Source organism: Pezoporus occidentalis, unplaced genomic scaffold (assembly GCF_034315485.1).
Source record: "Pezoporus occidentalis ecotype Australia unplaced genomic scaffold, CSIRO_AGI_Poc_V1 ctg7, whole genome shotgun sequence".
Lineage (NCBI taxonomy): Eukaryota > Metazoa > Chordata > Aves > Psittaciformes > Psittacidae > Pezoporus > Pezoporus occidentalis.
In genome coordinates this window covers 8395721-8413572 of record NW_026916052.1, presented here as the reverse complement: position 1 = coordinate 8413572, position 17852 = coordinate 8395721, and the positions used below count along the sequence as shown (strand labels likewise).

Genomic DNA, 17852 nt, shown 5'->3' with positions numbered 1-17852 from the left:
GAGAAGCATCCCTTCCCCCACACCTACTGTACACATTAGGAAGAATACCTGTAAAAGTTTCCACCGCATATTAAGATCATCCAGTTGACGAGACATCTTTAACGATGGATAAAGGTCAAGTGGAGACAGCTGACTAGACAAATCATTCACTGTCTTAACTTTCAAGTTGATGGGAGCAATTTCTTCTCTAAAAGCCTAAAAGGGTAAGAAGCATTCATTTATTTACAACAGACACCTGAGCAGCACAAAAGCCATGGTAAACTCAACAGGGTGCCGACCTGCCCAACATGGCAGCTTATGCTAAACAACTGTATGTAACTCAGTTCTCTGGCAAAGAAAGATCAGTCACTTCAGTATTCTTATTAACTCCTTCACTCCTTCATATACATCCTTAGAGAAAAGAGTATGACATTTACTCAAATGCCCATATCCAAATTGTGCCCCAAAACAATTTAACTAAGTTTTTAGTGATGCCATACAGTTTTAGAGCTTTTCTTTCCAAAAAGAAATACACAATGCTTTTTCAGGAGCTTTAGCAGTCTACAATGTGTAAAGTGCTCTTAAGAAAAAAATACATTCAGTAACTAGCTTTCCAGGATTAAGCAGCTGACAAAAAATCAATTTAAAAGCTATTATTGAATTAGCAAAGCATGACGGAATGTATCTTCTAATGAAAAGGAGTACAATGTTTTACCTGGTTACAACTGTACAGTAAAACTATTACAATGATTAAAAAGAAGAAAAAGGTTTATTGAATTTAATGGAACTAAATATAGTATTAAGATAAAATTGATGCAAATTTTAGTTACAGTTGAAGATGCATCAAACATCTTGCTTGCTGTGAGCTGTTAATTGTTCAATCGTATAAATGGCTTGATTAAACATCATGAAACAAGCCAAAAACAACTAGAAAAATATTTTCTTTGGACAATTCAATTATTTACCTCTCTTCAAAATCTCTGCCCAGGAACCTACTGGCAAGTAGAAGCTTCTGTTCCAGAAGTATCTGGCTTCTGGACAGCCAGCAGGGCCCTACTACTTCAGCAGATGTTACAGTTTTTTGAGCAGCAATGAAATCTAAAAGACTTTACTCTTCTTTATAGAATAAACCATCAAGATATGACAAACCACTTCTTAACATGAGAACAAAGAACAATTCAGCACCAACATCTTATTGCTTGCTTTAGTATCTATACTAAAATAAAAGAGGGGGAGCAGATGTATCGCTTCTCAGATCAACAGCAGTCTGGATATAAGTCAGCTCTGACTGTTTTAAAGATTTTGGTCCCATTAAACCTGAATGTAAGAACAAAATTTGGAGAATGAGGATGCTTATATTGATATACATGAAATAACACAGACGTGTGCTAATTTCACAAGTCCACAGGCTGTGTATACATAGAAAGAGTATTCTCAGAAAAATGGCTGCAGCCCACAGATCTTCATCCTTTTAACTCCAGTGTCCCATGCTGAAGACATAGACAGTCAAGTACATGACCCCAGGGTCCTCTAATGTTTTGCTATATTCATTCTTGAGATTAAAAAGTGAAAAGTTGCATTTGTGAAACAGAAGATTGGTGGAAATTTGCCTGAAACAGCAATTTCCTCTACTTATATATGCATACCCACATGTTCTAATGGAATCCCTGATATTCAGGCACTCCCCCAAGCACTATGACTGTTTCCAGTCAGCCCTCCTGGACAATGTTAGCTATCAGAAGGTATTCCTCCTTCGGAGAACTCTCCATTACTGGGTCCTTACCCAACCCATGCATCTAAGCAGGGGACAACTACTACCCACCATGAGCAGCCATGCCTTGGGGTGCTGAGCCCTGCATGGGTGGCCTGAAACCCTGACTGCAAGACCTGGTATGCCTGCAAGAATATGGTAATGTGTGTTCTTCACTTTGAAATAATCCTGAAGAGAAGCCAGATTCAAGTAAAGGCAGATATAAATTTTCACTCATACAAGCTAAAACAGACAATAGACGTGTGAAGTCTGTGAAAGATAAGGAACAGAAATTAAAACCATGTGCATACTTCTGGATGACTGAAAAAGCTCCCAATGTTTTCTAAGAAAGCTATACATGACGGTCAAACAGATCTGACAGCTCACCACTACAAAAAGCAGGGGAGCCTACTGTCAACTGTCAGAATGATAACTGATTCAGCTAAATCATAACCCAGTGCTTGGGCAAAGATCCAAACACACCCATAGCCTAACTATGGATTAGATAGTATTTCTAGAAAGAAAATATTTAAATCCTAGAACACAGTCTTTTTCATTTGATGAATGTTGTATTCTGTACACTTCTATAGCTTGCTGATCACATGTGCTTATGCAATAACTTAAGCACTATAACCTGCACATGAGAATTTAAGTGTACAATGTGTATATAGGTAACATAACTAGGGGTAGTTGAATGTAGGGGTCTGACTCACACAGGCTAAATATTTTCCAGGAATTCCATACTTACTGTAGTTTTCTCAATGTGATCTGGTAACGAATCTATGAGCAAGTCTCCCACAGGTTTCCAGCCATTCCTCACATTTTCAGCTTCCTTCAAGTCAGCATCGAGGTCATCCATGGCACACTGCAGGTCTTTCAGTTTTTCTAATGCTTTGTCCACTTGTTTCTGCCAGATACTGGCACTGGCATTTAGGTTCTCCCATTTCTCTTTTACCTCCGATGACTGCTTACGCATAGCTTTGGCAATCCTCATAGCTTTCTCCTCAGGGGTCAACTCTGTAGAGCGAAAGAAAAGTTACACTCTTTATTTCTGCTCTATTTGTGCCTATTCAGTGTTCAGACAGTGCTCCTGAGGTACATACTCAAGACAGTAAGTCCAGTGTTAACTGATAATTTATTTCAGCAGGTACAAGGTAGAAGACAGTGTACCTTGCCATAACAGAAATAAACTTTAATCACTCCTAATGACAAAATAAAGCTTGATCAGAAATCAGGAAACTATTCCTCCTTCCATGTATTATGATATCCACAAAGCAAAGGCAGCTTACTGCTGATTTGTCACTTCTGAAGGCACAGGGGCAGGAAATGGAAGATCGCTCTTCCCTACTGGAAACTGCAATAGAGAATCTGGGCACCATTTCATGTAGAAAGAAGAAGAAAAGTGCTTTGCTCTGGATCACTTACCACCACCTTTCACCCTATCATCAGGATGTCTTGCACTAGCAAAAACCTATGTGTACTGAGTACTATGTGGTAAGTGGTTCTGCAGCTCTACATCCACTTTTTCATGTTAAAACCAAAGTCCTAAAAGGCTGGTTTAAATAGATTTAGCAAATGTAAAAATGTTTAGTGAACCTTTTGAGTGAAAAAGAGCCAAGCTTACAGTGCACCCTTTCTCACAAACTTCAGGCTTATGTGTCTAAATCCCACGCAACCCAGCAACCACGGAAATCCCATTAACAAAGACAAAGTGGGCATACACACAGCCTCAGGACATAGTCACAGGAGATGATGCTGATTATTTCAGTTAATTGCTTATATTTAAATCTCCAGTCCCTGCAAGACTTAAAAAAAAAAAAAATACAAAAAAAAAACACCACAAAAAAATCCATTAGAATATGCTCAATTTGCTGCTGAGAAGGGCAGGCACATTTTATCCAGATGTAAAAGTAACAGGGAGTTGTTCAGATCAAAACCAGTTTCTGCCCACCAGATCTATGTATTTTTTTAAAAAAGTTGGCCTGTATTAGTCTTGATACATGCTAGACTACAAATACTAAAAGAGTATTCAGCAACACAGTCAGATGCCACTGAGAGGAAAAAAATATCCAAACAAAAAAAACAGCCTCCTCACAACTAACCTGCAATGCTTAACTACATGTGAAGGGACATAAATTATATATGTAGCTCTGGGATATAGAGACATGGCAGTAACCCACAATTTGCAATACTGACAGACCAAAATAGGGATGAAAACCAAAGATATGCTGTGATAAATTATACTTTGTCTCTGGAATTCCAGCAATTCACAGTAGAATAAACTATATCATAGGACAACACAGTTCTGGTATGATCTTTAGCCCAAGCTTTGCAACAGATTTTAGAAAAAGGAAAAGAAATAATGCTTAAGTTCTAAACAAAAGCCCCTTTCAGATAAAAACTGTTGTTTTAAACAAAAAACAACAGCTACAAATTGCTTATGTAATGACATCAAAGAAATTGCTACTGGAAGTAATTTTGGAATTACACACTGTTGATAATATACCACTAATGAATGAATGAGAATCTACTACAGTCCCTTCAAAGGGACCATGAGCAATCCAGACATCACTAAATCGCAGCATGAAGGCAAGCTGCAGCAAATGGTGGAGACTGAGGTTGAGGTATCCTATGATATAGCTATAGGTTGAGGACAACCAGGCCTCAGGTGTAAAAACTACAGGACTTTAAATGAGGATGAATGAAGTACCTAGCACTGGAATCCTTTACAAAAGGAAATAGAATACTGAGCTTCATTGAAAGGCAAAAGAAAATTGCGGACCCGGGGAGAAAGCTTCCTTTGTTGGCATCTCAATCATGTGAATACAGGAGACATTATACCCAGAAACTGAAGGAGAAGTTACATATATGCAAAGCTTCAACCTACCATTTTTATCCAACATCATGTGCTTACATCATTTGTTACCAGAGCCACAAGGGCTTAACAGTTCTAAACTAGACTATTAGCAGGTTATTTAAAATGATCAGTTGCTTGATCGTCCTTGTCACTTGAAAAGCAACATACTGAAAGCTTCAGTAAGAGCTGAAAATCTTGCAAAACTTTTTGGTTATCTATAAAGGTACTGACACAAGAGATTCAATGAGTGCTGCTTGCCCCAGTGGAAGCACTAAGAAAAAATGTGGCTGTAGTAATAAATGGAAATAGAAGAGGGGAACAACAGCCTGACTTTACTTGCCTGGACAGTTAAAACAAGTCAGCTTTACTCCTGACAAACTGGCCACATATTCCGGGAAAGGAAAAGATTCCAGATTGACAGGGGTGATAAAAGTGTCCCAACAGAACTGGAACCCAAGCTATTTGTCAAATCAGTGTCATTGTAAAGGGTACGTGGCACATATTTTATTTGAAAAATATTAATTCACTGTGAGACTGTTTTATTTTATAAAAGCCTTGTAAGTGCTTGTAAACATGCCCTAAAAAGACATTTACTAGGGAAAAAGAGCTAAGCACACACTTTTATGAGCTCTAATACCATTCAGCATCTATTAATTTCAGAAGGAAATACATCTTGTATAACCTTCATGTTTTCCATCACGACAACTCAACTTATTAATAAGCAGCACATTACTTTTTTTTCCAAGCAGATAACACATTCTCCAAGACACTGGCTTTATAGCACAGAATTGTAAGCCTCCAAAAATCACAGTGAGAATTTTCTTCTATAAGTTTGGAACTTGTTTCACCAGTCTGTCATTACACACAGTGGCAGTGTGAAAAAAGGCTGCACAGTGGTTGTTGCTTTTTTGTCCCCACTTAATATAAAGTCTTCCCAAAGATCAGCTTTTCTTATGCCGCCCTCTTTCTTTTTTCTTTTTCTTTTTTCTTTTTATTTTTTTAATGGTACTTATTACATTATCTCCCCTTCAGCAGCTGCTCAGAAAGTAAGAAAAGCCTGTATTCATTGGACCATCTATTTACCAGAGAGGAAAGATATTATCTGACCTTGCAGTCAGGGAGAAAGAACAGAAAAACATAGTCTGCCTCTGTCACGGGCAAAACTTGATTTTAATAAGCTTTTTTCTTTTTTCACAAACAAATAATGAAAACACCAAAAGCTCTTCTGTGTCCCTATCAGAGACAGAGTGCCACGGATGGGAAACTTTCAAGTCTGAACTTCACAGCATATAGTTTCAGCACAAGCTTACATATTTGGAGAATACTTACCCAGGAAAGTTATCAGTAAAGAAAATTCTCCTTGCATTAAGAAATTATTTTAGATCTCAAACTATTCCTGGCTCTAGCAGATTTGATTCTAAGCAACTGTGCTTGATCTTCATTATGTGGACTTCAACTAGTGATCTCTCTCCATCTTGACAAAATTGCATTAATTTCCTTTCATTTCTGCTATATTCTCAATAAAACATACTAGAACTGGACCTGATTTCATGCCCACTTCCTCTCCCATTATGTCAAACATTGTATCTTCTGTGGTTCAGTCAAGCTTTGCAGCAAAAAACAATGGGTGACACAACACTATAACCATTATGAAAACTTTCAGAGCATTTGAACAGACACAATGGCACCCTGTCAAACTCCTAAGCAGAAGAACCAAAAGCAGTACTATCATTGAATGAAGTCTTTATCATCACTCCAGCAAAAGCATTCTCTGGATTTCTAACAATCTGGACAGAAAACTTAGTTGTGATGAGATGGGAATAGGAAGCTTAAAGAACTAGCAGCAACCTTTTTTTGTGGAAATGTAGAAATTAGTCAGATTCTAAGAACCCAACCATGTAAGCATAACAAAGTATGTCACCTTTTTCTCCTATTCAAATATCTATTGCATATGTAGTTAAAACAAAGAGAAAGCGCAGTCATTTTCACCTTTATCCAGTCACGTTTTCTTCTATGAAACCTGAACATTCTTCTTCAAACTAGAGAAACATAATTAAATAAATAGTGAATGAGGAAAGTTGCTGCAGGATAAAAGACAAATTACCTTTAGTCTTCAGAAGACAGAATCGTGAAAGCATAGAAAATGAAAGCTGTTAACCTCATGTATGATGAATATTTCTGGAAAGGGCCCAGAGTATGGCCTCCAGATAAAGACAAATGAGAAAAATGCTAGCAAACATACACATCCTTCAATAATGGTTGTTGATTTCCCAGTGGATGCTGGTGAGGAAGACATAGAAGGCCGAAACAAAGAGAAAATAGCTTCAAGTTAAAAGAGATAATTAAGTTGTCCCATAGCATCTATCTCCAGAAAACCCCCCAAAATTACAGCAATCCTGAGAACTGTGCATTTATCCAACATAGTCAATGGAATTAGACAATATAATCAAAACACATAACACATTTATAACAATATAACACAAAACACATTTCTCACTAAAATCAACCCACCATTTTGTAATAAATGGTGTGATCCAACATGAATTCACAATACTTTTGCATAGTGGAAGCCCAACCAACATTACTCCAGAAACATTAAACTCAGTTTTACTCTGCTCTTGCCACAAAACCAGAAAAAAACAAATATAACAGTACTGTTATAGCATTACCAAGCTACTATGTCTTCTTCCAATTTCTGTTAAAGAGAGAATACTAGTGGAAAGAAGGCTATCCCCACTGTATCCCAGTTACTCTAGCCAAGTAAGGAATTAATCCTATGTTTCCAAAGCACTGTGACTGCAGATTGTGACAAGCCTTTTATTTCTTCCAAAGATCAATAAAGACTTTTTCCTGGCACAGCACATATGGCAGGTAGCTCTTCAGCAAGGCTGTTGGAGACAGATATACATCCCCTAACAGCATTTCAGAACAAAACAAAGGCATCTATTTTATTCCAAAATAATATAAAACCAGAAAATAGCCAGGCAGTATAAGAGGTAGGGCTCCTTGACTTGATAGCAACCTATAACAACAAAACAGGTCTTTGAAACATCCATGTTCTGATTTTTTTTTAACTTCCTAAGCAAGTTTCCTCAGCATGTTTCCTCTTCTATACACTTTTTGTTTAATATTCTGCAATTTCCGATTTGCTTTCTTGAGGCTCATTTACAGTGTTTTAGAACTATGTTTGCTCTAGAGTATAAGAAAGGAATTTTCTTTCAGGCAACATCCTAACTTTTGACATCCACCAGTCATCCGCATTGCTAGTAGCATAACTGAACAAGGCTTCTACCTGGGAAGCATCCTAGTATTTCAGCTAAAACTGGACCATAACAGAGCATACAGTTCAGGAATTAATATAACTCTACTTATATCCTCAAGTCCTCATAGTTAAAAAAAAAAAAAGAAATCAAACAAAACCAAAACAATAATAAAATTGACCACTATGGCCTCAGGCCATCCTGTTTCCAATACTCAGCTGTTAAAAATTCAGCTCAGCTGTGCAGTAGAGAATAAAAAGCTATTCCAGGTGTGTGTAATAGCTAGTTTTACACAATAGCTTATGGACAGAGACAAGTGTTTGAAAATAAAATTATTGACTGCTATATATATTAGAAAAGAGTAAATGGCCTATTTCCAGTTGGATATTCCTTGCTAAGAGGAAAAATTATGGAGGGGTTTACCTGAACTTGCTCAGTGGTGGGAAACGAGTAAGTTCAACTTTCATTTATGTCTGAAAGAGGTGAATATGTTGTCTACAAGCTTACAATAAGTATATGCATGTAATTCACTGATATCTACTAATATATATTTCTCCTATAACTCAGATGTTATTTATGGGGCTTCCCACGCTTTCAATTAAGAGGAGATAACAGATGGCAAATGCTTAATTTTAAATTATGTGTTTATGACAACAACCTTTGCCACCAAACAGCAGGTTTCAAAGCTAGGAAACTGATTGCTGTAAGAAAACTAGAAGCTACTGAAGGGCTTTGACAATACTGTAGACTACTGGAAACAGTCACTATTACAGTGAGAATCAGTGTGGTGACCTATGGTAATATGCAGGATGTTAGTTTAAGTTATCTTCTAAAAGTAATTATCTCCACTTCCTCACTGCAGCAGTGGAATTTTAAGAATTTTGAGGACAGAATTTCAGCAAAGCTGTATCATCAGTCTGTAGGACCTTGGAGATAGAAAATATTATTTCTCCTTTCCTTTGTTTCCCATGGCCTGTAACCTTACCAACAGTATAAGGATCTAAGAAGCCAATATAACTATTCCGTAGAGAATTTTAATTTAAATTTTTAGATCTAAGTTTTGTCCTATATCATGGACATGTGACAAGAAAGCTAAAAATGCAAGCATTTCCAATCTCCTTATTCTGAACATCTATAAAATTCAGCAGCTGGCCTGCTGGTTTATCAATCAGCTCCAATCAGCTACTGAAGCAGCTCACAGGCAAGAAGAGTGTGAAGCTCACTTTTTCACTTTTATTCCTATGGAAACATGGCAAAACAAAATCAGAAGAAAAGACAGACAGGAGATAAGCTTAACTTAGAAGGACATTTCCTGAAAGCTAAAGAACTGTGTTTGACTGTGCCAGTTACTACAGGGTACAGTAGGAGGACAACACAGAAGGCATAAAGCCAAGATGGGAAGAAAAAACAAGAGGCTTGTTCATAACCTGATTTTACATTCTTGTGATATATTTGAAATTAGCAGGAACATTATAGACAATAATGGGTTACCATGAGGCATCCTATAACTAATATTCTCTGTGGAAGGAACAATGAATGTATGTATGCACAGGTCCTTAGAATATGTCTTGATGAGTCAAGTTCAAAACTGATTCTAATCAGTCTTCTCCTAAATCTCTGTCGTTCCTTGTCCCTGCAACAGTGCAAGGGGTGTAAATTAAAAATAAATAAATTAGTGGATGGCGAGAGATAGGTTGAAGAAAACAGAAAAAAAACATTTAGAACTTTACCCTCTTCAGGTTAGAAAACCCTCTCCTCTAAACACCCCTGCCATTACACAGGGTAAGAACTAACCTCAAGAAACAGTGATTTGCCAATTAATGTGATTATGACTTAAAAGAAAAAGGTTTTGTTACTTGTATGTTAGAAGCAGACAAACCCATGTTCAGATCATGACCGTACAGTGCTTTGTACTGGTATGCGCTGTGCGCAGGGTCTCTCTGAGGAGCAGCTGGGGCTGTCAGTAATGGGGGTGCTGGGGATGGCCACCTCCAGCTGACAAGGCACAGCTGAGGCCCTCAGCCACACTGGTGGCACCTCAGGGAAAGTATTTAGGATACAGCAGAAAACACCAGAGAGAGAAGAGGAGGGAACAAAAAGGAGAAAGAGCAGAGGGAACACCAAAGTCCAAGGAGAAGGAGCAGCAGCTCCATGGCAGATACTTCTCAGGGAGAGCCCAGAGAGGTGAGAAGACAGCAGCAGAGAGAAACTGCTAGGCTGCCTTCCCACACCACTTGCTGCCCTGTTGAAAAGGTTGAGCAAGACCTGCCTTCATAACAAGGAGGGAAGGAGAAAAGGAGACAGGAATAAAGGAGTCAAGTTGAGCCTAGGAAAGAGGAGAGGAAAGTTATGTTTTTTCTGTTTTCTTTTTGATTCTCACCATTGAACCTATAATTAAATATTTATTTTAAATGTCAATAAATAGTTTATTTTCCCCAAGCTAAATCTGTTTGGTCCACAACAGCAGTTTGTAATAGATCTACATTTGTTCCCATCTTGACCCAGAGGCTTTCTCAGTCCTTTTCTTCCTGTCTTCTGCCTCTGCCCCACTGAGGAAGCGAGGGGATGGATGGGTGGGAGTTTGGCTGGTAGCCTATACTAACCCACACACCACGTGCTCAAAACAAGAGTCTATGGAGAGCTACCGAGTGTGAACAAGGAAGAGGAAAATAAGTTCAATACATATCTATGAAACTTCCCAGCCTGCACATATTTGATCGTTTTTCAAATATGATGACTAGACAAGAGATACTCATACATCACTTACAGACCATCTGCCTGGCAATTATTGTTATGCGCTTTAGCATGGTCATCAAATTCCCTGCTGTTTTGTTATCACTGCCATCTGTATAACTAATAATAACAATACTACAATAGATTGCAAAACAAGAATTTATGACGCAGCTCATTTTCTGAAGTTTGCTTTTGCTCTTTCAGTCAGCACTGACTCAATCACTTATATCAACCCCAGCTATAAAATTAAGATTTTACACTGGTAACATTTTATGGATTGGCATAATTTGTGTTGGGTTGTTCTATGGCTTCTGAGAGGAGAATCTGTGACTTCAAACTTTTGTGTGAAAAAATGAGAAAATATAAACCAAGCATTGCTTATTTTTCAACTGCAGGGTTGCTTATGATTTAGACCAAAACATTAGACATGCAATGTACCAAATAAGTCTGACAGTAAAGACAAATCATTTTTTCAGGAGTCAGGAGTTCAAAAAGGAAGTAGTAAGATACGTTATAGCAGCTAAGGTACAAGAACTAATCACAGGGGAAAATGATTCATTTGCTTTAATCAGCAGCTATTCAAACTTTATCTACAAAGCTGAATTAGGGAATATGAAACCACATTTGCACGGAAGTAATAGAAAGTACAGATGCAGGAAAGATCAGTAGTTTCCATTGAAGAAACTTTAAAAGTTTGCTATGGAGATGTATAGAAAGATGTATGGGGAAAAAAAAAGCCCTAACTCCTGATACAAGCAGCTATACTGTAATTCTGCAGATTATAGAGAACAGTAAATTATTCACATCTTACAGCAACTGATATTTTTGTAAAAATAGATTACTACCTTTACCAAGAACAATTCTTATGTAATTGAAAGTAAGATTTTATAATGTTGTAGCTAATATCAGAAACATAATTCTAGGGGTTAATTACGCAGATATTTGGTATATTTTTCTATTTTTTGGTTATGGGGTGGGGGAAAATTATGTATTTGTATGTGCATCCTTCAACTACTATTCTGATTACACTCAAGCTGCATATGTTATCCTGTTAAGAAAAAGGAAAAGACAGAACTAATGACTTTAGTGTTTTGAATCAAAAATTGGAAAAGGAAATTCAGATTTTTCTATTTCTTCCATTAAAATGTGAGTACATGTAAAAGAGTATATGTTCTGAGGCTAAATCATTGAAATACAAGCAATCAAGATGTGATTTGGAACATTCTGAAGTCTAACGAAATAATCAGGATATCAGATATGTACTAGAAACATGTAATTCCTTTTTTCTCTCATTTTGACCATTTCCAAAAGTAAGTATTTTCTGACCCGTTTTGGAATGCAAGCTCCTTCTTGGTTCCTCAGGCCCCTCAATTGGTTGATCAGCAAGGAAAACTCGTGCCTGGTCCACAGCATTGATAATGGTTTGCTCTTTATCCTTCAGTTCACGTCTCAGTGCCTTTTGGGAAAGAAAAGAAGTATGCCATTTGTAACTTGATCTTATAAACAACAGATACTATACCATTTTCTCTGTTTTCACCTCTCTGACCAGACCTGTCCAGTGAGTGAGTAATAACCAACCTGTTATTTAGAATGCAAGATGAAATGTAAATTTTACAATACAGAAATGGCAACAAATTAATTAAGGCTAGAAGGGTAATTTCTACAGAATTGACCTGAAGAACCCATCATAAGAAAGACGGTGATGGTAGGTTTCAAAAACACATAACAGAAACTATTACATTTAACTTCTAAAAAAAAAAAAGTAAAATTAAAGGGTTTATTGCTATGAACAGGACTGCTAATATATCCTAGATTATGACAACACACTTTTTTCTTTCTTGGTGGCTGGAATAACATAAAATTGCATCTACTGAAACTACAGAAGATAATTTTACAACTGCCAAAAATAACTGCAAAAGTACTTTACGTTCCTTTGAAAACACTTCCTCTTATTTGTGTTTTCTATTTATTAATATTTTAAAAACTTAAAGACACATAACCAGAACTTTTATGATGATAAGTTGCAAAAAAAAATAAATCCTTCAAATAAGACAACAATATTTTGAGCCTTATTATGCAGAAACAATTGAGCCTTTTATATATATAAATAACTTAAATTTATATATATATATATATATATATATATTCTTTAAGATATTTTCATGGTATTTGAAATTTTGAAATTAATTTCAGTTTTTTTTTCCTACAGCAATTATGACTTTTCTTAAAGGGTTAAGTGTAACCACCCTTTTTTAAAACAAACATTCATAGGTAGTAGGCTGTAATGTTTCCTACAGGCCATTTTCTTCCGTTCATTATTTTTAAGTTTAAAACTGTCACACCTAGAAAGAAGCTGTTTTGCATCTTCACTTTGTATTACCTTCTACCAACAGAAACACAAAGGAAGGTACTTTAAATATTATTAAAATTATATGCTTAATTTTTCCAATAATATTTTTTTGGGATCTCATTACAACATCAAGGCTTATTTTGCTAACACAACCTACTCAGGCCCCATTCCAGCTTAAGAAAAGCAGCTAGTCAGTGTTTACAACATGATACAACAAAATGAATGATTTCCACTACGGAAAACTGTGGGAAAAGTTACTACGAATGTCTCACAAATGCTACTTTCTCTCTCTCACCAGTATGTCTCTTACTGCCACAAACACAAAACCCACCTATCTCTTGACTTTAGCCTAGCAGGAGGCAAGATGTTATCCCCCCCACCTTCTCCCCTGGTTTATTCCTTTATTCTCCTTATCTTCCCAAATCCTTCCATTCCTTCTCACTTTAATTCTGCTCCAAATTAAATAAAAACCCCAAACCACTACTCACTGAAAATACACTAGCCTCCATTATATTTAGGAACTTGCATTATAAAGTCATATCTTCAGTAACCATTGTTTATATACAAAAACCCCCACTTTTCAGAACAGTGTTCTCTCTACATGCTTTTATATATCAATAATAAAAATAAATCACCTAAGCCCTATTCTATGCAGAATTCAGTATATACTTTGTTTAATAAACAAAAAATGCAATTTAAAACCAAGCCTTGCTTTGTAAAAACAATTTTTTTTTTTTTTTACAGAAACTGAAGTATTGTAAAAGCAACAGTCCTGAAAAATCCCTTCAAATCAGTACAGTATGTATCAATATTTTAATTTCACAAAGTACATGTCAGACTAAGACTATTCAAAATCATTCATAATTTACAAATCATGAAAACATTCTCTCTACATGAATCTATCTCAGGGTAGGAGGAGGACAGGAAGCCACTGTCACTACTGTGCAATTAAGGCTCAAAAATTACCCATTTTAAAGACTTTTGGTTAGTAAAGTCTGTTTGGATATATCATTAAAATACAAGCAAAATCTTGAATTTCAAAGATGCTGTCAGAAACAGAGGGGATTTATAACTTCAGTGTGAAGTAGGAAATCTTTGTAGAATTACTTCTTTTTTCCTCTCTCCTGTCTACCTTCCCATAGCGTGTTCATCAGTTTCTCCAGATCACCCTCAATAAAACTTCTATCAAGTTTGACCTAAGAGACCTTGTATTTAATTCTCGATATCCCTGCCACTGAAGTTGATCAAATTGAGGCTGACAAACAAAGATTTTAAGACTTTGGCCCCTCATCAACTCTAAGTCATCCATGGCATTCTTTATTAATGTATCCTGACAAAAGAAGCCTTTCAGAACAAAAGAAGTCTTGCACATGAAATCATAATACTGAAATGATTTAGTAGTAAATAAGAGTATTTTGAGCATACCATAGACTTTCTACATTAAGCTTTATATATATTTTTTCTTATGCCACAGAGGCAAAAATAATTTCTGGAACATCCACTAAGACTTGCATAACTTTATTCTTTATTTCTTAGAAAAATTCAATATATTTTTCTGCCTCTTTCTGCCAGTAAACAAAAGTAGCTATGAGAGTTCATGCTGTAAGAATAACCAAATATATCAATAATACACTCCTGTCCTTCCAGACAAATCTCTCTGAAACAGAGCAAAAAAGAAACCTACTTATAAATCTAACCTTGAGCTCAAATATCATGTATTGAGTGAACTGAAGAAAGATTTCATTGGCAAAAAATCACATCTACAAGAACACTACAGACTAAAAGTCATAAAAACCCAGCAAAGAACATAAAAGCTGCAATACTGAATTTGATTATCACATCACAGACTTGTATATAATAAAAAATGCAATCACGCATTTTTGTGTTTTATTTAGTTTTGCCAGATACCTCCCCAATGATACTCAGAATGGGTGCACACCTTTTTTTGTCATTAAGGATGAAAATCATTAAAACATTTGTAGAACTCTTTCCCTGTAGCTAGCTATACTTTTCAGGGAAAAAAATTAGGAGAATGCTAATACTAGAGTTTTGGCATAGATTAAATAAATAATAAGTGATGGTACGGCAAAAGACTTGAGGGGCATCTCAAAACATGTCACTGAAACTGCCTATTAATAAGGTAAACTCATGAATGCTAGCATTTATTTGAGCCCTGCTGGGCATGCAGATGAGAAATGAAAACGTGAACACTGAGCACAGAGATACATAATTATTTTTTCCCACATGATGTTACTTCATATTTATCAAAGTACAATGATATTTTAAAGCTATATTGGTTATACAAAAATGGGTTGTATGTAACCTTGGCAGTAATTCATACCACCATATTTATACTACAATTCTAAATTAGGTAATGGTTTAAAATACAAGTTTCACTTCCGTCAGTAATCCAGTAAGTGACAGACGACCATATGCAACATCTACGCATCCAGCAGTTCTGTACATCTGCAAATAAGCCAGGACATAAATTTTTAGATTCCTGGAGAAGCCAACACTAATTTTAGACATTCTTGATTCTTATAAAAGAAGGGAAAAACCTGGAAACCTAAAATCTGTTGAGCTGATGCAGTGTCAACACAAACAGTTTTCAGAGCTGACCTTAAATAACACTAGCCAAGAATAATTAAAAAAATCCTCCTCTGAGACTTGAAAGAATTCTTCCACTGGTAGGTGGACACAAGCTCACAAAACTACACACTTGAAGTGTTTTATTCATCATCACACAAAGCAACAACTATGAACAGCATCACAGAATTCATTTTGCAGTTATGAGGGACATCCTTCAAGTTAATTGACTATGGCAGAGTAACCCAGGGCCCCACTAACACAATCCTTCTCACAAGGGAGAGAACAAAAAAGTGTTAGCTCCCTGATTTACAACCATTAGGCAATTATTTACACTCCATGTCTATTTGTTCCTCTTTTAGTAACTGTGAAACATATATTTTTCCCATTATAACTTCAGAAATTATATACCATTTATTCTGTTATACAAAGTTAACCTAAACCATTTGCCCTCTAGTCAGTGGAGATGCTTATGATTTTTAATATAAAAACTAACTTCTCACAAGCTAACATTTTTTAACTTAGCATCTAAATTTATAGACAAGGGATTTGCCTAAACCAAGGCCTTCCAAAATGTGTTGGAAATGCTTTGTAGCTAAAGCCTTTTTCACTCCCAAAGAATTAGAAAGCTAGAGAAACTTTTGGTATTCATGAATTATTTACACTGTTTAGTGTATCCTGTAAGCACCTGTTTCCTTCAATTGCATCTTAAAATTACTTTCAGGCATAGTAAGTGGGCTTCCAAAATTATGCAATGTTGATCTACAGCCTTTTTTTCCTCTTTTGAATTGTACAGGCTTGCATAGAATAATTCAAGTAGCAGATCAGCTTAATAGTTCCAACAGATGAAGGCAAAGCTAATTTCAAAGAAGACACATGGGATATTTCTTAAAATCAGAACATATTTAAATCAGTTCTTATTATGCAGTCTTTCAAGGAAGTAAAGATGCACATTACTGTAACTCTTATCAGTTTATCACATAGTAGCTTTATGTGCCAACCTGCAGCTCCTGTAGCATTTAATTATATAGCCATTTTTATTCTGCACCTGGTGCTTGGAAAACTGTTACTTTTATACACTCAAATGAAATTTTTAAAATCATCTGCTGCATATAATAGAATGGGGAGAATAAGTTGGATGATTGAGAATACTTGAAGAAAGGAAAGAGGGAGTTTTTCATAAAGGTTAGAGATCAAGGTTGTGACAAAGTCTCTACCGGCTGCCTGCATCATTAAAGAATCAACTAGAAAGAAAATAAGTATAACATGTTTAAAAGCTGCTCCTTCATGACAAACACTATTTAATATAACATGTACACATAAAATTTCAAAAGTAAGTATTCTGGTCTCTGGACTCTGTATGAAAGTCAGCTTTATAATGTATCTATCCCAGCTGATACAGAATATTTTCAAATAAAGAGAAATATTTAATTTGAGATCATAGAATCATAGAATAGTTAGGGTTGGAAGGGACCTTAAGATCATCTAGTTCCAACCCCCTTGCCGTGGGCAGGGACACCTCACACTAAACCATGTCACCCAAGGCTCTGTCCAACCTGGCCTTGAACACTGCCAGGATGGAGCATTCACAACTTCTTTTGGCAACCTATTCCAGTGACTCACCACCCTAACAGGAAAGGATTTCCTCCTTATATCCAACCTAAACTTCCCCTGTTTAAGTTTTAACCCATCACCCCTTGTCCTGTCACTACAGTCCCTAATGAAGAGTCCCTCCCCAGCATCCCTGTAGGCCCCCTTCAAATACTGGAAGGCTGCTATGAGGTCTCCACGCAGCCTTCTCTTCTCCAGGCTCAACAGCCCCAACAGCCCCAACATTCTCAGCCTGTCTTCATACGGGAGGAGCTCCAGGCCCCTGATCATCCTGGTGGCCCTCCTCTGGACTTGTTCCAACAGTTCCATGTCCTTTTTATGTTGAGGACACCAGAACTGCACACAATGCTCCAAGTGAGGTCTCACGAGAGCAGAATAGAGGGGCAGGATCACCTCGTTCAGACTGTTGGTCATGCTCCTTTTGATGCAGCCCAGGATACGGTTGGCTTTCTGGGCTGCGAGTGCACACTGAAGCTGGCTCATGTTGAGTTTCTCATCGACCAGCACACCCAAGTCCTTCTCCACAGGGCTGCTCTGAATCTCTTCTCTGCCCAACCTGTAGCTGTGCCTGGGATTGCTCCGACCCAGGTGTAGGACCTTGCACTTGTCATGGTTAAACCTCATGAGGTTGGCATCAGCCTACCTCACAAGTGTGTCAAGGTAGCTCTGGATGCCATTCCTTCCCTCCAGCGGATCAACCGAACCACACAGCTTGGTGTCATCAGC

At 36.8% G+C, this 17852-nt stretch overlaps 1 protein-coding gene across 6 annotated transcripts in view; it reads right to left on the bottom strand.

Moving 5' to 3' along the window:
• UTRN (utrophin) overlaps positions 1–17852 on the bottom strand; it is a 368969-nt gene that overhangs the window by 73848 nt on the left and 277269 nt on the right. For all 6 annotated transcript variants that reach the window (XM_062641830.1, XM_062641829.1, XM_062641831.1 and 3 more), the window contains 3 exons: positions 11906–12035; positions 2478–2746; positions 49–195 (listed from right to left, as the gene is read on the bottom strand). In XM_062641830.1, coding sequence (XP_062497814.1) covers positions 49–195; positions 2478–2746; positions 11906–12035 — 546 coding nt within the window. The remainder of the gene's footprint in view (positions 1–48; positions 196–2477; positions 2747–11905; positions 12036–17852) is intronic.